The sequence below is a fragment of the Sorex araneus genome, chromosome 4, assembly GCF_027595985.1.
Source record: "Sorex araneus isolate mSorAra2 chromosome 4, mSorAra2.pri, whole genome shotgun sequence".
NCBI classification, from domain to species: domain Eukaryota; kingdom Metazoa; phylum Chordata; class Mammalia; order Eulipotyphla; family Soricidae; genus Sorex; species Sorex araneus.
In genome coordinates, this window is record NC_073305.1 from 89,698,672 (window position 1) to 89,721,270 (window position 22,599).

The following is a 22,599-nucleotide window of genomic DNA, read 5'->3' on the forward strand; positions in this document are numbered from 1 at the left end:
TATGGGGGCAGAGGGCCAAGGAATAGTACTGCAGGGAAGGTACTTGCCTTGCACACAGCTGACCAGCGTCAGATCCCTGACACCCTGTATGGTTCTCCAAACCCACCAGGAGTGATCCCAGAACCAGAAGTAAGCCCTGAACTCTGCCAGGTGTGACCCTGCTCCCTCCCTGAAAAGAGAGACATATGGGCAGTTGATTGACTTTTTTTTAAATGGGGTTGTATGGTTTGATTTTGGCACAGGGGTGTCCAGGGGTCAATACTAGTGGTTCTTGGGGACCATGTGGTGCTGAGAATCAAAACTGAACCTCTAGTCCTTTGATCTATCTCCCCAACCCTGGCAACAGATTTTTTTTTTAACCCCAGCAATGCTCAGGGGTTACTCCTGGCTCTGCACTCAGGAATTACTCCTGGTGGTGCTCAGGGGACAATATGGGATGCCCAGGATCGAACCCAGGTCGGTCGCGTGCAAGGCAAACGCCCTATCTGCTGTGCTATTGCTCTGGCCCCGCAAGAGATTTTTAACACAGCACACTGGCATTTATTAATTAACCAAGCAGTGTGCGTAGAAAAATAATTACAAACTAAGAATTTTTCTTTAATCTTGTTGATTTTTGCCTTTTTAATGTTCGTAGGGTGTTTTTAAGGCCACACCCAGTATTGTTCAGGGGTTATTCCTAGGTTATTGCTCAGGAGACCCTGAGCAAGTGCCAGAAATCAGTTTGCACTCCTGGCCTTTGGGTTATTTCCTTGGTCCGTCATTCAGTTTTTCGAGGCATTTGTATCAAGTAGAGATTTATGCACCTCAAGTGTTAAAGTATTTTTGATATATGAAAGATGTGATAAAATTCTCTAATTGTACTACTCTGCATAATTATACCTCCACTACATCTTGTTCCAAATGCATCATTATCTACAGTTTTAATCATTATAGATAGTGTTAATTTGGCTTTTTAAAAAATGCTATTGTAGGAACCAGAGAGCTATCACAAGGGTTTAAGGTACATGCTTTCATGTAGCTGATCCCTGACACATTCCATGGTTCCCTGAGCATCTCCAGGTGTTGAACATCTCCTGAAAGTTTCTGAGCACCTCACAGCCTGAGCAGCATCACATCTTTAGCCCCATTGGCCAAGAATTGACAAGAACTTCCCTTCCCCCACTTCAAAATGCTGCTATAAAAAATGGGGGGTGGGGTGGGGGCAGAGGGGCACACCCAGTGGTGCTCAGGGCCTACTCATGGCTCTGTGTACAGGGATCACGCCTGGTGGGCTCTGGTAGCTGTATACGGTGCTGGGGATCGAACCAGGTCAGATGTGTGCAAGTCAAATCACCTACCCAATATACCCTCTCTCCAGCCCCTAAAATTGTAATAGTCTATCTGTGTAGCTATAAATCAATTTAATCCACTCCCTTTACTGACCATTTAGTTTTCAATTTGTTGCCATTACTTTTTAAGTATAAATTCCCAGCAGTGGGATTTACTGGATTAAAGTTATATTAACCTGTAAAGTATAGGTTAATGACCTATTCTCAGATACTTTCCTAAGAGTTATACCGGTTTATACCATCTTCACTAATTACAGTGGAGCTATTTCACTTCATGTTTTCTAGCAATAAGCATTATTGTTTTATCTGTAAGTAATGAATACTTTTTCTTGGAGTAACTACTGCTGCTAATACACAAAAGCCTCAATTCCCTGGGACTGGAGCTATAGTACAGCGGGTTCGTCAATTGCCTTATACACAGTCAACCTACGATCAATCCCTGGCATCCCATATAGTCCTCAAGCCCAGTGATCCCTTAGCACTGAGATGGGAGTGAGCCCAGAGCACAGACATGTGTGGTGCAAAACCAAAACAGAATAAACCTCATTTTCATAAATACCATTTCAGAGTGATCACATATCTGTTTTCATCAAAATGTAGGTATTCTTCCACACTGGGGGTGAAATAGTCAAGATCCAGATTCTTTATTTACGTTTATATCTCCTAGTGAAGTAATACCACACAGTATTCTGGACAAAAATGCAAAACTGCTGTTTCTTCACAAGTAATTGCAATCTGAGGCAAGTCATAGTTGCTGTGATTTCAGCCTCAATCCAGTTTCACCTAAATCTTTCCATTTCATTGAAAACATTGGTTCTCACTGATAACTGCGGCCAAGCCACTTGTCAGCAGATACTAATTTGCAATCAAGCTTTCTTCACATTCGCAAGGACTCGGAGCAGCTGTAAATCTCTTTCACTCTGGGAAATTATGCATGCCCACTTTTCCATTTCCCACGTCAATCAGTACAAGACTGTTTCTGCCACAAAATATTCTGACTCAGCCTCCCCCACTTTTGTATTTGTCAGTTTACCCCCTTCATTGTGCCAGAGATGAATCCAGGGTCTCACACATACAATCCAGTGCTCTGTGGAGCTACATCCCTCTCCCTCCTTCCCATTTTTAGTAATAAAGTTCACTGGTAGCCATTCTAAGAACTGACCTACCATCTCTACAAGTGCCTCCTGCCCTCTGTACCTCCAGCTTGAGTCACACACAAGCAGCTCAATGTGCTGATACATCTTTTTATTTGCTAGAATGTAAATACTTTATTTTCAGGTGATGAAACTTCTGGGTCAAATGCTTACATGTTTCTCAGCACTAGATTTAGACTCTAGTGCAATTTTTAAATATCTATCTTTGAGCCTGAGAAGTAGTACGGTGAGTAAAATACTTTCCTTGTTTATATCTAATCCAGATTTGATCTGCAGCACCCCATAGGACCCCAAGCCGGCCAGGCGTAAGCCCTTAAAACTTTCTGAGAAAGGGAGAATAATGAATGTACTAGCGGAGCTGCATCCTCTAGGGGGCACCAGTCATACTCGTCTCTATGAATGTTACCCTCCCTTGGCAAACATCAATCAGGGGGCTGCCGTATGTATTAGTGGTAGAGCAGTCACAGGGGGCCCCAGGTTTAATCTTCAGAACCATTCCAAAAACAATCAACACCCCCAAGAATCCCCCCAAAATCCAGAAGAAATGAAACCATTAGCCTAGCAATTATGAAAAATAGTGATAAATGCAGAGGGTACAAGAATGGGGGCAGTTCCTTCGTATTGTGGTCACTCTAGGCCCCTATTCGGAATGCTTAGAATTCACCCTAGAGAGGCGATAAGCTAACTGGAAAATAATGTTTTCAACAAAAGCATAAGAGAACTGAATGTGGGGCTAGAGCGGTAGTACAGCGGGGAGGCATTTGCTTGCATAAGGCCAACCTGCCTGACATCCCATAGGGTCCCCCAAGCACTGTCAGGAATAATTCCTAACCTAAGTGCAGAACCAGGAGTAACCCCTGAGCATTGCCAGGTGTGACTCAAAAAAAGAAAAAAGAGAACTCAACGACCAGTGGGCTGGGGAGGTAGCTCAGTGGGCTGGAGTGCACCATCAAGATCCACCCCCCAGCACCTGTGGGTGTGCCCCAAAAGAAAGAAAAGGAATTATTCCTGCAAACTAAAATATCTGCAATGATTTTTACTTGAAGCAAGTATGCCCCGTTTAAATGAAAAGTTATGACAAGTACTTACACATTTGGAGTTCATAAATGTGAGAATGCCATTTTTGAGAAATAGATTTCCCAGTTATTCAAAGACATACATCAAATGAATTCTGGAAAATTCAACAAATACAGCAGTGAGCTAGAACTTAGTCAGTTTCTATTTTTTGTTTGTCAAGTACGAAAACTGAAATGGACCTTCTTCTTAACAGGACTGCAGTCTTGAAATTTTTATCATAAATTAAAGAGTAAACAACTAGAACTAAACTGCCGAAATCTTTTTTTTGGGGGGGAGTGTCACACCAGTGACACTCAGGGGTTACTCCTGGCTATGCACTCAGGAATTACTCCTGATGGTGCTTGGGGGACCATATGGGATGCTGGGAATCGAACCCGGGGCTGCTGCGTGAAAGGCAAAAATGCCCTGCCTGCTGACTGCAGAATCTTTTATCTACCTCAATCCACTACATATTGTAATAAACATACTTCTTTTGCTATAGAGGGACATTGGAATCAATGTGGAATATACTTATATGTTTAGGGAGGGCTAACTTTGGTAATATGCTTTAACATGCTGCATTCCAGACAGATTAAGTGGGGCAGACTGTGCAGGAAATTGACACAGGATACATAAATGACCCAAAAATCTGGAAGTGGAAAAACTGACCTACCATTCAATTCTAGGGCATAATACAAACACATTTTCACACATGATTGTTAGACCTCTGTTCTAAAGATGATATAATCTCCAGGATAAGAATTAAAAATTAAAAATAAGGAGCACACACAGAACTTTACACTTCACTGGCAGAAGCACCCAACCCTACCTCTTACCGCGTAGGGGAGGGCACAGTCGATCATTTAACCTATAAATTCTCACCAGCCTGCTGTTAACCCAGCTGGGAAGGAGCCAATGCTCCTGTGAGCTAGGAAATTGAAATGAAACAGCATACAAGCTACTGTGCATGATGTCTAATATTAGAGAGCACTGTTAAATCAATTTGAATACATTTTTATATCACAGTGAAAGTTAATGTTTTATTTGAAGGAGAGGGGCACATGCCTCAAAACAAGACGACAACTTTTCTTTAAAACAGATACCAGGGCTGGAGCCATAGTTCAGAAGGGAAAGGCACCTGCCTTGAAAGCAGCCAACCCTCTTAGTCAGTTCCTAGCACCACAGAGGGTCATATAGTACCGAGAGAGCCAGGAATAAGCGCTGAGCACAGGAATAAGGCCTATTCTTAGTGTGGCCCAAAACTAAAAAATGAAATTAAAACAAATGGACACTATGAGAGAGATAATTCAGTGAGTATGGTGCTTACTTTGCATGCAGTTGACCTTGGTTTGATCCCTAACACTACACCACTGGGTATGGTCCTGAACCCAAAATGTTAAACAAAGGGGCTGGAGAGATAGTACAGTGGGTAACACACTTGCCTTGCAAACCTAGCTGAACCAGGTTTGATCTTCAGCAACATCCCCTCTCTCCCCCACCCTCCTCACACACATGAAAGGACCATCAAGAGTGTAAGGCTTTGGGGGCAATACCGGTGTGCTCTCCGCCGAGATGCAACCCGGGTGGTCATACGTGTGTGTGGCTGCTCTGCTGCTGATCGACCATGATCCAGAGGCCAGCTAGACTACTTTTGGTACCAGCAGCTCCTTGCAGAAATGTCTCTAGACTGTGAACTAAGCCATAGCCCCATGCTGCCCCAGGAAGGGAAATGATGCAATTTCTGACATAAATCTCCCTGGATTTAGTTACTAAATACTAAATACTAAAGTATTTAGTTACTAAATACTAAAATACAGAAATCTCAAACTGCGAGGCCGCGATAGATAGATAGATAGATGAAGAGACTTCATATTTCTCCATTCTAAGCAATGGAAAACTAATTATCAAATGCTTCCTTTTCAGCAGGGCTTTTTTTTTGGGGAAAGTCCAACAACTGTAGTGAGTTTTGTGTTGAAATGTGGAATGTAATCAAGGTAAAGAGAAAGTGAAGGAAATTTATCAGCTATGCAGGTGGGGGTGGGGGGGTTGGGGGTGGGGTGGGGGGTACACTGGGATTTTTGGTGGTGGAATATGTGCACTGGTGAAGGGACGGGTGGTCAAGCATTGTATAACTGAGACAAAAGCCTGAATGCTTTTTAACTTTCCACATGGTGATTCAATAAAATAAATTAATTTAAAAAAAAGAGTACAAGGCCTTCCCTGTGACAACACCCAGGTTAACTTGGCACTAGAGTGATGGCAACAGTCAGCAGGGTGTGTGCTTTGCATGCCACTGACCCCAGTCTTGATCCAGGCACCCAATATGGTCCTCCAGGCCCATCGGGAGTGACCACTGAGTGTAGAGCCAGAAGTAAGCCCTGAATACTGCCAGATGTGGAACAACAACAACTAAAAAGAATAAAACACAGACTTGACACTAGGCATAAGGTTATAGTTCCAGATGTCCAGCCCATCTCTGGCACGACCCCCAATACTGCAGCAACGAAAGGGAGGCTGGGGGGAGGAGCACTGTACAAATAAGTTTTCAAGGCAAAATTATTTTTGCTGCAGTGCTGTCAAGTTCCCTTAAATATCCACCATCAACAAAAATAAATATGCTGAGTATTGGCACAATATCTGAAATAAGGAAGCTTTAGGCAGTTCTGATCAAGAAGTCATCTTACATTAATACAATAAACATTAACACTATTGTAACCATACTACCTAGATTCAACGGTAGAAATAATAATAAATCTTTGCCCAAAATGGGGATCATATTATACCTTTTACTATTTGGTTCCACAATGGTGACACATTACCACTCACATCACACAAAATTCTAGCTTTGAAATGCATTTTTTAATTGGAATCCACTTTTCATGAAATTTGAATTACATACTTAAATTAAGTTTGAGGGTTTCACTGCAACCCAACAGCAACAAATAGAAGTGGTTTCCCATCCAAATTTACAAACGCATTATTTGGTAGTAACAAAAATACAGAATGGGTTTAGTTTTCCATTTGAGCCAAAGGCTTTAGTTTTAAAAGACTGCTGACCACTTACCAACATCCCACAGAGATTATCTTTCTGGAGAGAAGCTAAAGAGCTCTACCTCCTAAAGGTTATTACAGCCAAGCCCAGTGACCCAGGATTGGGTGACTTGGTATTTCTGAGTCTAGTGTGGTTTTAGACATCTAGTAAACAAATAAATCCACTTGTATGATGCACTTACATATTTTGAGGTAAAAACCTAGAGTGCCACCAGTGCACGTGATAGTCATAGCAGTTAAGTCTGAGTAAGTCTACCTGCTCCTTAGATGACTGTAGTGACAGATAAGTTTTCAATTTGTTTTTGGGAAAAAACTGAGATGCCCTAACTGAATTATAATGAAGTAACTTAGCAGTTTACCTGCAACCTTTTCAAAGATTTTAAAAAGAATGTGTGCCGAAAGTAGATAGTGGACCAAACATGATGACCTCTCAGTGTCTGTGTTGCAAGCCATAATGCCCCAAAGTAGAGAGAGAGTATGGGGAAATATTGTCTGCCATGGGGCCGGGGGGGAGGGGGAGAAAGGGGGGGTACATTGGGGACATTGGTGGTGGGGAATGTGCACTGGTGGAGGGATGGGTGTTTGATCATTGTGTGATTGTAACCCAAATGTGAAAGCTTGTAACTATCTCACAGTGATTCAATAAACTTAAAAAAAAAAAGAATGTTAACAATTGACACTATTTTATGCTAAATTAGTTTAAGTTGGGACATGAAGTCGTAAGGCCAGTTCCCCTTCTAAGACTTTCAGAACCTGAGTTTTTTTCTAAGCACTGCACTGCCAACCTCTGAAACAACCATCTAACTTCATTCCACAGTTAGGAAAGGTGCTCATCCTCTTTTTGTACCTTTAGTTGTACTTAATTTTGAAAAGGTACATGTGTGCTATCGCCTTTGGGCAGATAAAAAGTTTTATCGCACCATAGTTTTAAAAATCTAAGTTGTCTTATAGATAGTCAGTACTAGCTACTGTGTGTGTTAATTGGAGAGGGAGACACTGAGAGGCAAAAGAAACCTGAGAAACTCTAGAATATGGCAATCCCATAGCCGAATTATCTGTAAGCTACACATCAGTGAAAATGTAAAAAAGCTTAATAGAGCATGTGTCAGAATATCCTGGGGTCTTAGGACAAATTCTTTTTTTTACAGTCATGCTTCATTACACTAAAATTTCATTTTAGAAAATTAGGTTCTTGGGAGAAAAAATGTCAATTTTGAAGGTTTTAGAATTAAAATGATAAAGTATTTAATGTGTCACCTATATAGCTGACTTTGGGTTCCCCTAATTATTTTAAATGACTATAGTTATGTTTAAAGTATAGAAGTATAAATATGTAATGTCTTCAATTCTTAGAAAAAAGGACAATGAAGTACATAAAATCATACTACAAATATTAGGGAAACGGTAAAGATCATTACAGGTTACACTTTTTTCAAAAAGAAAATAAACTCTTACCTACATCCATTTAATTACTATGAAATAGAACAGAAGAATATGATTTATTCTCTGCTAAAAAAGACTGTAAGACTTTTGCCACAAAATATATTTTGTGCAAATATTAAACAGACTTGAGTAGAAAAGAAAAATTATTGAATTCTGGAACTGAATTACTCCCCAATGCTTACTCACTGCCAGCAATGAAAGTGGTTACAATTGGTGACATAAAAATAAAAAATTTTCTATTACTTTGAAATATTCCAAATTACTTCAATACTATTAGATCAACTATCCACTACTGACCCCTCACCAAAGTCATCCCAGACCCCCCAAATTCCATTATGGTTACAACATTAATCTGAACAGAGGGACGTGGGTGGTACAGATGGAAGACATTTTAAAAAAGCATACAAAAGGAATATACAAAACATTAAGCATTTAGTATAAATAATGAAAAATGGCTATGACACATTTCCAAGAAGAGTTATATATTTTGAAATCCTGTAAAAACCAGGTATATTGAAAGGATTTAAAAATAAAGTCACTGATGAATGATGACCAGCTTTAACAGAATCCGGGCAATTACAGTTAGAAAGCAACTGTCCCAAGTCACAAAATTTATGCTCTGGCACATGACTATGTATTAAAATCATTTTTGAAAGAAATTTCTTTTGCACTTGGTGATGACGACAGAGCTCTGGGAAAGTGCAAGTACAAACTGAAGGGCATAGAAATTTTGAAGTGATAATCCTAAAATATCATACAAAAATGTGTAAACAAAAAGGATGCTTTAGAGTTGCAGGGCATTATAAAGTCCATAATGTGGATTAAGACAAAAGATATCTCTTTAAAAAACTGTCAGTATATTCCTAAAAGTTCAAAGTTGCATTTTCAGTCTGTAGCAAAAGGTGCTAATTGCACCACTGCACTCATAGGACCTAAGAAATATCTGCAGGTGTGCTGTATCTAAAGATCTAAAGAAGGGCTCCTGGGGCTTAGGGACAGGCACACACAAGAGATTTCGCAACAAGTCTCATCTGGGAGAAGCTAGAGCAGTAGAACCCGTGTTCCTCTTTTATTTACCCTTCAGAGAGGAAACTTCCTTTAAAAGACATTATAAACTATATAAACTCTGATAGTAAAGAGCTGTAAAAATTAGGCATGATTTTTTTTTTTTTTGGCACAAAGCACTTTTAAAATCAAGCTCATTTTGCAAAATATATGTATGGAATTTCTTACTTGAAAATAAAAACTTTTAATGGATGTTTGTACACAATGAATATGGTCTTACGCATGGGTTCAATTTTGTGTTTCCTTAAATACTGCACATGCCTTCAGTTCACTTCAGTACCAGATAGCTGAACCAAATCTCCAGTCTACAGTAAACAGATATTGCACAAGTAATAATGCCAAAATACATACTTATGCAGCCTGGCAAGATTTAGGGTTTACCTTTCAATATATTTTTCATATACTATTTTCCAGAAATGTTAGATGACTAATTTCAGAAAAACAATGCCTATTATCTTTTTTTGGCCCACAATATTAAAATATATACCAATATACTTAGACATTTCATTTACAATTTTCCAGCATTTAGAATTCAGCAAAACCTGTTCTTGACATTTCATACAGCATTCCATCAGAAACAGGAGAAGCTTCGTCTAATATAAAATAATTAAAATGAATCCACAGGAGGGCAGTAATTCGTCCATTAAAGACCTCACTCCGCTCTGAAAAGCACTGCAGAAAAATGTCTAGGTCTTTCAATTTCCAAAGAGCCATTAGGAGCAAACTCTTCCGAAACCTTGTGATATGCCACAATAGCTGGATGTATTTCTTATTAAATTGCACTGTGATTAATTAAATCTGTTGCTCCCTAAAACATTTTAGGGTATGCTACAGCTGCTAAAAGGATTTCTGTTTTTCTTGGTCCTCTGTTTGTTTGGTCTAAGATTGATGACATCTCCACCATTCAGGGTACTTGAATTTTGGCCCAAGTGACTTCCACCAGCTGTATTAAAGACACCTGTGTAAATGAAGGAAAAACACAGAGATTGACATCAATATACCTTATGATTTCCTGTTGAACTCTACATATCCAGCTTCTTTGTTTTTTTGAGGGGTGGATAGGGTGGTGGACGAAGAGGGAGCGGCCACATCAGGCAATACTTAGAATATATTCCTGGCTCTGTGCTCAGGAATCTGGTGGTTCTTGGGGAACCATATATGGTGCCAGGGATCAAAGTAGGGGTGGGATGTGTGCAAGGCGAGAGTCTTAACCCTTGTACTATCTCTCTGGTACTGCCTCCATTCCCAGTAAATCAAAAGAATTTACAAATAGAATTTTCTAAGCTTTTTATCTATTTATTTAGGTTTTGTGTTGTACCCAGCAGTGCTTGAGAACTATTTCTGGTTCAGTGATTGGGGGAGGAAATGTCATATGATTCTGGGGATCAACTCAGGGGCTCCCACATGCAATGCATGCACCCCAGCTCATGGGCTCTCTCTCCAGCCCATCATTTCATTTATTTTTAAACAACCAATTCACAGAATTCAAAGTTGAAGAGTTCAAAAGAGGTGCTAGTCAAGTTTCTCACACTAATCCCCTCATCACAAGTCTCCCTTCCCTAAGGTAAACATGCTATCAGATTCCCATGTATCCCTCCAGTCATATCTGCATATGTAAACACACGATGCTCAGTAAGAATATATGCAATAGGAAAAGTCACAAGGAAAAAGAGCTATTAGAAAAAAGTCAAAACCAAAGAAACATGTGACATAAAGTCAAGGTAAGTGTGTGTGTATATGTATGTGTGTGTGTGTGTGTGTGTGTGTGTGTGTGTGTGTGTGTAGTCAAGGAAGAATGGATGACAGAGATGAAATCCCTAAGGACTGCAGAAGCTTTTGAAAAAAAAATTCTCATCCTCCTGTAAAACAAAACAGTATGGTCAATTATTTACTGCTGAAGGACTGGAGCGATAGCACAGCAGGCAGGGTGTTTGCTTTGCACACAGACGACCCGGGTTCGATTCCCAGCATCCCATATGGTCCTCTGAGCACCGCCAGGGTAATTCCTGAGTTCAGAGCCAGGAATGACCCCTGTGCATCGCCAGGTGTGACCCCAAAACAAAACAAAACAAAACAAACAATTATTTACTGCTGGAATGATGACAGTTCACTTCTACAGGGAGTGCTAAATGTTGCTAGCAATTAGCATGGGGGGAAAAAAAAGAGAATTGTATTCATTAATAAGCAAAGTGATCGGAAAGGAAAAGGCATCAAGGGACTATAAGTATACAGTCAGAGAAACAAGAGTTAAGAGCTCCCTTATGTAAAGGACAGATATTAATAGAAATTTAGAAAATTCCAGGTGAAAGTTTTTTAAATCTGTATACTTTTAAACAAAAGACCTTATTCTCCAAAGTTTAATATCTATTGTTCTAACACTTTCTTATCATATAATAAATAGAAAATAAACTTACTTAAGTAAACATGGGGCTAAAATTTCTTAGGTACTTACCAATTTTGTTACTACTTGAATGCACTAGTTTTGGATCCTCAGCTATTTGTTGTTTGAGTTTTTGAAGGTATTTTTCAGCCAAATATTTAAAAACTAGAATAAAAAGAAACTCTACCAGGTTAGTATAATTTATGTATGCAAGATCAACTTATTGCATATCATGTAATAAACAATTCAGAATTAAACTAGAAACATGACAAAGTTGAAAACCTTTAACTATTAACAATCATATTGTATTACCTAAGAAGTAAATGGTAATACTAGTAAAAGTAATGTAGTATTTAATTAGCAATGATACTTGTAGTGATTGGCTTTTCAGATTTATGTACTTGAATGGTGATTACTATTTGCTGACACTAAACTGACTCAGTCTTAAAAAGTCTCTTTCTCTAAGTTAAAAAAAAAAATCCATAGGGCACCTGAGAAACATCCAAGTTGTAATTAGATAAAAATAAGTAACAAATCTGGAACTAGAAAATTAACTATCATCTATCTCTAACCTCATTTAAACTAGGAAATATTATCAAACACATTAAGGCTAATACCTAATGATATAGATGCTTACACATAAACAGCTTCTAAAAATAAAAAAAGCAAAAGGCTGAGAGATAGCTCAAGTGGTCAAAGAATATGCACAGCCCATGGGTTTGATCCCTGGCACAGCATGCCCTGTATCCCCCTAGCACTGGCCCCCTCAAACCATCGGTCCCACAGCTGGTCTGAGTATCATGGCAGGAGGAGGGTCGACGGTTGTAAAAAAAAAAAAAAAATCCTAGTTGGAGGTATAATATAGCAGTATAGCAGGTAGGGCACTTCCGAGTTTGATCCCTGACACCCCAGAGGGTCCCCTGAACCTGCCAGAAGTGAGCTCTGAACACAGAGCACATAGAGCCAGGAGTAAGCCTTGATTCCTTCATTCACATTCAGATCTTCTTTCACTGATGTTCTGTAGAATCTTAGCTTTAACTTTTTTGCAAGCCTTGAGCTTACTCCTGGCTCTATGTGCTTAGTGGTCTAAGTATGGGCCAAAACCATCCCTTTCAAAAGAAAAAGAAAAAAAAAAAGAATAACAAATTCCTCAAGGATTCTACTCTAGAGTAAGAAGTACTGAAAGACATCAGTAAATAATTAAGCATCTTAACTTTACTTAATGATTGTGACAAAAGAAAAATTCTCATTACAAATATAAGTTCAAACACACACACACACATACACACACAAGCAAAATATAAAACTTCCTGTTGCTAATTATTGTTTATGAAAAGCAATTTAGGGACCTGGGGCTAGCTCAAAGGCAGAGACCTTCCCTGAAAGCTTGAGAGGCCACATTTTCAATCCCCAGAACTGCCCACAAGTGATCCTGGTGGCTCAGTCAAGTGGGGTCCATTATGTCATAGCAGTGCACCGTCTCCAGGACACCATAACGTAAGTGTGCCAGCATCACAAGTGTGACCGCCACTAAGCACTGAAGCCAAGTGTATATGCACACTAGCGTGTGAGCCCTCTGGTGAGCAGGACAGCGAAGTGTGTGAAGTCGCTACAGCAATGGGAAAAAAATAGGTAACAGCAATTTACCTTCATTCACATTTAGATCTTCTTTCACTGATGTTCTGTAGAATCTTAGCTTTAACTTTTTTGCAAGCGTCTCTGCTTCCTCACTAGATAGCAATACAAAGAAAATAATCTTACACAAGTACCTGGTTTTTACAAGCCACTCTAAAAAAATAAAATGGTGTGATAATGGATGAGTTTACTAAACTTACTGTGGTGAATCAGTTCAAAACACATACACACAGAAAATTATTAAATTGTATATCTTTCTGAACTAATAACATGTCAATTATATGTTAGTTTAAAAAACAAATGAAAAGGGGCTGGAGCAATAGCAAAGCAAGTAGGACACTTGCCTTGCATGCGGCCAACCCGGGTTCAAATCCCAGCATCCCATTTTGTCCCCCGAGCACCACCAGGAGTAATTCCTGAGTGCATGAGCCAGGAGTAACTCCTGTGCATTGCCAGGTGTGACCCAAAAAGAATAAATAAATAAATAAATAAATAATAAATAGAAAACCCCCAAAATTATTACACTTAATACAACTTGGTGGCTGGAGTTGTATTTTAATCAATACATTTTTTCTTTTTGTGGGGTGTGGTGGGCATGTCCCAGGAATTGAACTCAAGACCTCATACATGCAAGGCTAGTGCTCTTCCACTTAACCGCATCCTTTGCCCTTTAAACTGTGAAACTGCCACCCCCTTTTTTGCAGAGGGATTTTGGATATTTAGGCCGCACCCTGCAGTGCTCAGGAGCTACTTCTGGTTCTGTGCTCAGTGCTCCCAATGGTACTCAGGGATCACGGGGTACCAGGAACTGAATTGGAGTTGACTGCATGCCAAGCAAGCTTCTTAACTCCTGTACTATCTCTCCCAGACACATACTAAAGCTTATTTGCATTATTTATTCTGTTCTTAATGGCTAATGAAACTACTAAACTAATACTATTTTAGTATTAATATACTACTTTATCAAAAGTAGTATATTAATAACTGTGTCAGTGAGAGCTTCATTTTACTAAGACTAAAACCTTAATAAATCACTGTATCACTGTCATTCCGTTGTTCATCGATTTGCTCGAGCAGGCGCCAGCAACATCTCCATTTGTCCCTATTGCGTGCTAGTGTAGCCCAATGGCATATTGGGGGCTCTTTCAGGGTCAGGGGAATGAGGACCATCATTGTTACTGTTTTTGGCATATTGAGCACACCATGCGTAGCTTGCCAGGCTCTGCCAAAAACCTTAATAAATAGCAAATATATTCCAAATTGGCTCCCTGAGATCTTCATGTCCCACTTCTTGGACTTTTCACCCTGCAGAGTATCCTCCTACACTGTCATCAAGGTTAATCTGTGTGATACGAAAGTTCTAATATGTATCATCTGAGATTAGGTCATAAGAGACAGGGAGTCGATTCCTGCTTGCTCTTGGACTACCTGCTGGGGGAAGCCAAGTGTGATGTGGGAAAGGCACTCCAGTGGTCCATGTGGGAAAGATCCACAGAGCAGAGAGCAAAGGCCTCTTGCCAACAGCCAAGTGAGTGAGTCAGCCTTGCAAGTGAAACTTGCAGATTCAATCAAACATTTATTTGTCTACAAGCCTATCTAACCTCTTGACATCTTGACTGCAACCCCATGAAAAATTCTGAGCCAGAACCATCCAGTTAAGTGACACCCACATTTCCAACATACCAAAACTGTGAAATAATAAATAGTTGTGGTTTGGTTTGGTTTTGGGCCGCACCTCATGGCTCTCAGGATTTCCTCTTGGCTCCTCACTCAGGGATGACTCCTGGCAGGGCACCGGAGCCTGCCCTGGGGTGCTGGGGATCAAACCTGGGTGGGTCGTATGCAAGGCGAGCATCCTAACTGCTGTACTATGGCTCTGGCCCCCAAGAGTTGTAGTTTTAAAGCCACTAAGTTTTGGGCTGCTCTATCAAATGACAGTAAGTAATAAGTTTTAGCTTTTAAATTAAGGGGAAAACTGAGGATTTTCAAAGCTAGTTTTGAGAAAGTATTAATATTGAAATGAGCAAATAGTTGTAGGCAAACATTGTTAGATGTTAACCTATTCACGGATTTGAGCATAAGACTTTTAGATATACCGAACAATATGCATCTGAATTTATTTATCAACACAAAAGACCAAGTTGCTACAGACGTTGAAACAATTAGGAATATTTTTCTTAACAATCTTAGTGTACCTAGATTCAACTTGACATTTGCTGAGTTCATATTCAAACCACATGCATTTTCAGCAGAAGAGCCTAGGACTAGAACTCTAAAAGGGGATTCAGAATTAATTCCTTTAGGAGTTAGAGAATTAGTGCAGGGTTAAGAGGCTTGTTCCCAGTGTTACATCTGGATCCCCAAGCCCCACTGGGAGTGATCCCTGAGCACAGAGCCAGTGGTGAGTCTAGAGTACAGCCGGATGAAGCCCCAAATCAAAATACAAAAATTGAAAAAAAATTTTCTTTAATTTTCTACTATGATTTGGTGTGACCTATTTTTATTAACTAAATTACAGAATAACTTTAAGTATAGAGGCAATCTATAACTCTTGGCAAGCTTCAAGAAAAATATCTTTCCTAATGTTCATTCATAAATTAAAAGAGGCTTTAACTTTACAGAATTACCACCACCCCCTCAAAAGTAGCCATCTTACTTCTTTATACAAGAATCGTCCAAGAGATCAATCTTGTTCTGTACCAGCACTGTTGGTATTTCTCCAACTTCAGCTACTACTTTCTCTCTCCAACTGGAAATTGCTTCAAAAGAGTCCCTGTCTACAGTAGAAAACACAAGCACACAGGCTTGTGCTCCTGCAATGGCACAAGATAAAACATTATTCACATGAGTGGAACATTTCCATGCACGGAAAAGTCAATTTTACTAATTCAAAATAATGTTTAGGTGAATAAACATTAAATTAATCTTTATAGCAATCTGGTTATTAAACATTAACTTTTCTAACTCAAGGAACCAAGATGACCAATAACAATGGTTCTCAAAGTCATATAAGTATTAAAATACCCTCAAAACAACACATAGTCCTTTTTGACATACCATGAAATACTGAACCATTTGTGAACCATTTAATTCCACTCTCAGAGAGGGAGAGAATGGTCAAGTAAATTTGAAAGATTTCTGTCAGATTACCCTGTTATCTATCATTCGTGTCTTGATTTGGCACAGTGAAGAAAAATATTAAAAACAATTTTCTCATCTCTCCAAGAGATATAAGTAGTATCTTATTTTAGTAGCAGGATACCAGTGATGTTAAGGAACACAATCTGAAAACTAGTACCAAGAAAAAAAAACAGAGAAAAAGTTTAATTTAGCTTTTTAAAATACTTGGTTACTAAAGTTTATTTTTATTGAGGGAAGATTGAATTCCACAACTACGTATGTGTTAGGTACAGGTTCACATCTCTTCACATGTATGTTCCCATATCCCCCTACCACACTTTAGTTTCTTATCCTGTTTAATTTTGTAATTCCAATTCTATACTCATTGAAAATATTTTTTGTTAACTACCACACTAAGTTGATTCATATCTATGATTAAAAATAAGTAGCAACCTTCTGAAAGAAGCCTTTCTATTTATTTCACTTTGATTTGGGGGGCCACACCTGGTTGTATGCTCAGGGTTTACTCCTAGCTCTGTGCTCAGGGATCAATCTTGGTGGGCTCAGGGGACCATAGGTGGTGCTAAGGATAAAACCTGGGTTGGCCTCATGCAATGCAAATACCCTATTTACTGTACTATTGCATATATATTACACACACACACACACACACACACACAAACACACACACATATAAGCCTTTACATATATTTGCTCTTAGTTCAGGTAGCATGATGACAAAAGCAAATGTATATGAAAGAAGAGAAAACTGTCAGGTGGATTTCCTGAATCCAGGGCATGTTTTTCTACTGTGACTCCTTTCCAGATTTCTCAGGTACAAAAGTCTCCTACCAAGACTTAGAACATGAGTTACTTAAGATATTCTAAGGCCAAAGGTAATACTGTAGGAAAACAGTTACAATGAATTAGGAAAACAACACTTTATGATTACAATAAAATGTAAAATCAAAAGTTTCATCTGAGAAAATCTTCCTTACTCTACAACAGATTGCTTTGTTGTTGTTGTTGTTTTGCTTTTCGGGTCACACCTGGCGATTCACAGGGGTTACTCCTGGAGGTGCTTTGGGGGACCATATGGGATGCTGGGAATTGAACCCGGGTTAGCTGTGTGCAAGGCAACCGCCCTACCTGCTATGCTATTGCTACAGCTCCTACAACAGGTTTTAAACTTAATAATAATTATACAAAAGTCAGGGCTTGTACACAGCTGGCTTCTCTTTGATCCCGAAACCCATATGGTCCACTGAGTCCCATCAGGAGAAATTTCTGAACCAGGAATAAGCCCTGAGCACCACCAGGTGCTGCTCAACAAAACAAAACAAACCCCTCCAAAAAAAAAAAAATCACGAGAGTCAGAGGGATGAAAGATATATACACACACATATGAGACTTTCTCAGAATTGAAAACCAAAAAAGAAATATTCTGTTAGTGTATTTGTAAATAAATTTATATTTACTTCAATGCTAATATTTAAACTATAAAAATATCATTTGTTTTTATTTAAACTATAAAAATATTATTCAAAAAACACTTAAAAATGTATTTGTCAGCTTTAAACCAAGACTATTCCACCATATACATTTTAGGGCCTAAACTGAGTTATTTCCAGATATACAAGGTCTCAGACACTTGAAAAACCTCTTAGATGAAGTATTAGTATTAGTAAAAAAATTAAAAAGCAGAAGTGTCAGAGATGTGGGCAATAGGAATGATTAAGAAAAGCACAAAGGGGGCTGGAGCGATAGCACAGTGGGTAGGGCATTTGCCTTGCACTCGCCTGACCCGGGTTCTATTCCCAGCATACCATATGGTCCCCCGAGCACCGCAGGGAGTAATTCCTGAGTGCATGAGCCAGGAGTAACCCCTGTGCATTGCCGGGTGTGACCCAAAAAGCAAAAAAAAAAAAAAAAAGCACAGTGCATTTACAAAATCAAAAACCAAAAGATAAAAGAAAACATATATATATATATATATATATATATATATATAAAACAAGCCCCAAATTGTTTAATGGTGATGTGAGTCGAGAGAGGCCAAGGAACACAGGAGTGTGCCTGCAGGAAGAGGCGAGAGAGACTGTTAACCAACTTATTTTGGGTGCAGACAAAGGTGTATGGGTTCCGCAGCCAGCAGAGGCCCTAATTCTCCTGCCATCCGGTGTGGAGGAAGGTTCCGCCTAGTGCTGGGATCTAACCTAAGAGCAGCAGAGGGCAGAGGCCTTCTCGGTACCCTCAGGACTGCGTTCAGAGTTGCAGAAGGAAACTCACATCAGCATATCCCATAAAAGGAGCTGATGCCTGGAGGCGGGAGAAGGAGCTTCATCATTTATGGGATGTGGCAGAAATGCCCCAATCTCACTGAGGTGGGACTGACTCCCCAGTTGCTAACAGTAATAATTACCCTATGACTACACCCTTTTTGTTCCCCCCCCCCCATTCTTTCCTGTTCTCTCCTTTCTACTTGCTATGGTCACCTTCCTAACAAACCACTTCAACCAAGTACACATAAAAACATCTTTGAGTGTTAAGAAAAGGAGAAATCAAATTAAGTCAGTGCTTTAACTGTCTTATGGTAATCACCAGAAGAATAAAAAGAGAACTGCAATGGCCAGAGCCAATGGTACAACGAGTAGCTTTCCTTCCCTGTGGCTGATCTGGGTGTGATCCCTGGCACCCCACATAGTCCCCCAAGTCCAGCCAGGAGTGATCCCTAAGCACCACTGGGTTTGATCCCCAAACAGAGAGAGAGAGAGAGAGAGAGAGAGAGAGAGAGAGAGAGAGAGAGAGAGAGAGAGAGAGAGAGAGAGAGAACACTACTAAAGAGAAAAGCAGACTTAGCCACTATAAAGCATGGTAGGGAAGGGTAGATACCAAATGTACTACAGAAAATATAAAACCCTTAAATAAGATGATGGCTATAAATAAAATTTAACATAATACATTATCAAAAGGAGGGAAAAACCAACCACCACCACCTGGTTTACTTTTAATATGATAATAAATTTGACAAAAGCTCCAAAATGCTTTAATTTCCCCCTAATTCAAGTTTGTTATCCATAAAATGTTTAAATTGTGATCAAACCTAGTTCTTTAATGTTTAGGAAAACCTTCATGAAAAAAAGCTCCCTAGGGGTGCAGGTGGGGAAATGACTAAGTCCTGCTGAGCTCTCCTCCAGCTGGTGGAGCAAACATTAACATTTTACTGGAGTAAGAGAAAAGAAAAAATGTTATTAAATGTATATAGAGAATATATGTGGCTGTATATGAGACAGATGGTTTTTATTTTGTTTTGTTTTGGGCCAACCACACAGGTGGTGCTCAGGGATCACTCCTGGCAGGGCTCAGAGGACCATATGGGGTGCCTGGGATCAAACCCAGGTAGGCCATGTGCAAGGCACCTGATAAAAATAAGAGTGGGACTGTCGTGATAGCATAGCAGGTAGGGCGTTTGTCTTGCACAAGGCTGACCTGGGTTCCATTCCCAGCATCCCGTATGGTCCCCCAAGCACTGTCAGGAGTAATTCCAGTGCAGAGCCAGGAGTAACACCTGTGCATTGCCGGGTGTGACCCAAAAAGCAAAACAAAAACAAAAACAAAAAACTTGAGAGTGACCAGAAAAAGACATAAACTGAAGAGAATTTTTCATTTGGGCCAAAAAAAGGACCTTCCCATCCCCTACTGCCTCATCAAATATACAGGAATAGTCAGAGACAAAAATAAAAGTTGTACTTTGATAACTTTATAACTATGCTTATTAAACAGATCACCTGCTATTAACATATAAAACTCAAGAATGATACTGTCTATTTTCTTTCTTCATTCTTTGATTTCCAGTTCTGTATTGGTACTAATCATCTTTAGGAAAGATAATGTCTTAAATATTTTGTTATAGCATTTGGACATACCCCACACCGTTGATATTTAAAGGCAGCTATTTTTTTATCCATTTATTTTGTGAAGACCTTTCCCCCCTATTATTCAATCTTCCTTCAGTATTACCTACCATAGGGTAAAAAAAAAAAATCACACCATAGAAAAAGTGATTTCATCATCTTAGTAACAATCACCCTAAATGAATCACTGATAGTTATTACCCCACTTAGTCATACTCAGGAAAACAGAGATCTGAATACATTTTTAGTGTGAATATTTTCTTTTTGGGGGGTGGTTTGGGCTGCATCCAGGGGTGCTTACAGCTAATTCCCGGCTTTGTGCTCAGAAGACCTTATGGGGTGCCAGGGATCAAACCTGGATTGGCTGCATGCAAGGCAAGACCCCACTGCTCTGGCCCCTCAGTGTCAATTTTAAGATCACCAATAACAAATATTTATTGCCAATTAATAAGACCACTCAAAACAGTATTTGAGTGCAATCCAGAAAATCATCTCCATGACCAATAATCTGTAGAGTAGCTCTATTCTCAAATCACTGAAAAACCCTGATCTCTGCACTTGTTCTGAGTATGGCTGAAGGTCAAAAGATGCTAGCAGTGTGACCTGGGAGCTTGCAAACAGGCAGAATCTCAGTCACACAGACCTTCACATCAGCAAACTCCCCCCAGGATTCACATTAAAGCTGGAAAAGCACCTAATATAGCTTTTAACATAGCATATAATCTGAATAAATCATACTTAACTCATCCTTCCAAGTCCTTTGACTTCTCTTTCTTGTTTTTTCTTTTTTTAAATTTAATTATCATTTCACTCTATACTAACAGCAGCTATTACCTGGTTGTTTAACTGCCATCCACTTCCCTTCCCTTCCTGAGAACACTTCTCCCGTTTTGCATAACAGCTAGTGGAGTTTAGCCAGGTTAAACCGATCTTCTGCTGATAGTACCAAGCCAATTAGGGTAATACCGCGCTTAGAATGCTTACTGAAATCTGGTCAAGGGTGGTCTAATCAGATAAGAGCTCTGAACTTTTGATTTACCAAGGGAAGTAACACCACGAGGTGAACAAAACAAAGGGGTTCCCAAGGATGATGGTAGCAATACTGCTACCATGAGGCAAATCAGCTTGAAGGGGATCCTCACAATAAGGATGGAGGCAGGAAAGAATTCATGAAGTTACAGTTGGAACGTAGTAACTGTAATCTGTGCAACTTCCATGCTTTCCCAGTAAATCAATAAACAATGGGGTGGGTTAAGTCAGTTCGATACTGTGGATCTGCAGTCACAGGCAAAAGCATGGTGACAGAGCCCAAACGAAAGCACAGAACAGCCAATGTCTCTCAAGTGCAACTGTCACTCTTTGCTCCTTAATTCAAGTTGTGTTGTGATAAATGTTCATTCTTACAACTTAGAAAAGAGGTTAAAGCTTAAAACATATCTTAGTATCCCTCCTCTGCTATATAAATATAGTTCCCTTTCTGAAAAGCAGTATTTTAAGATAAACTTTACCAGTTCTCTATTGTGCTTAAGATCACTGTAAGTTAAAATGTTAAATATAGGGAAAGCAAAGCTGTTTAAAACCTTTTAATTCAAATGAAACAAAGTAGAAGAAATTTAAGTATCACCCACATTAAATTAAGATATAAATACTAGTAATTATGTGCTCTTAGTTTCTGGCAAAGAATGTTTTTTTGTGGAAACTATTATTTGATGATACCAAAAAAGTACTAAACAAGGTATACAACACACTAGAAGAGCCACAGTTTAATAATTATAAGATGCCTGACAGAGGCTTTAGGCAAAGACTAAATAAAGCATTAATGCCACAACTACAATGAAAATGAAACTGTTTTTTTAACTAGCTAGTCTTTTTTAAAAAATAAAATCAGCGACACTAATTATCTATATAACTGTATAGTTCTAACATTTTCTACTTTTTATGTATCACTGTATCACTATCATCCCATTGGTCTTTGATTTACTCAAGCAGGCACCAGTAATGTCTCTATTACACTCAGCCCTGAGATTTTAGCAGCCTCTCCTTACTCATCTTTCCCAACGATTGGAGGCTCTTTCAGGGTCAGGGGAATGAGACCTATCATTACTGTTTTTGGCGTATCAAATACGCTACAGGTAGCTTGCCAGACTCTGCCCTGCGGGCAGGATACTCTCAGTAGCTTGCTGGGCTCTCCGAGAGGTATGTATATATCTTTTACTATATTTGGGATGTGAATACGCCATGGGGAGCTTGCAAGGCTCTCCCGTGCGGGCAATAGACTCTTGGTAGTTTGTCAGGTTCTCCAAGAGGGAGAACAAGGCTATCAGATATTGCGCGGCTGCTTTGCGGCCATGCACTTCCAAGAGCGTGGTCTTATAGTCTCTGAATGTTAGCCGTTGGTGGTATTAGATGGGACTGGCGGCAGTTTGTGGGTGTGACCACCAAGCTACTGGAAA

General features: G+C 39.5%; 1 protein-coding gene across 1 annotated transcript in view; it reads right to left on the reverse strand.

Moving 5' to 3' along the window:
* Positions 1-1,956: 1,956 nt before the first annotated feature.
* RAB23 (RAB23, member RAS oncogene family) overlaps positions 1,957-22,599 on the reverse strand; it is a 34,085-nt gene continuing 13,442 nt past the window's right edge. Inside the window, exons 4-7 of the mRNA XM_055134962.1 lie at positions 15,769-15,925; positions 13,125-13,207; positions 11,550-11,642; positions 1,957-10,055 (exon numbers count right to left, since the gene is read on the reverse strand). Coding sequence (XP_054990937.1) covers positions 9,916-10,055; positions 11,550-11,642; positions 13,125-13,207; positions 15,769-15,925 — 473 coding nt within the window. The 3' untranslated portion in view covers positions 1,957-9,915. The remainder of the gene's footprint in view (positions 10,056-11,549; positions 11,643-13,124; positions 13,208-15,768; positions 15,926-22,599) is intronic.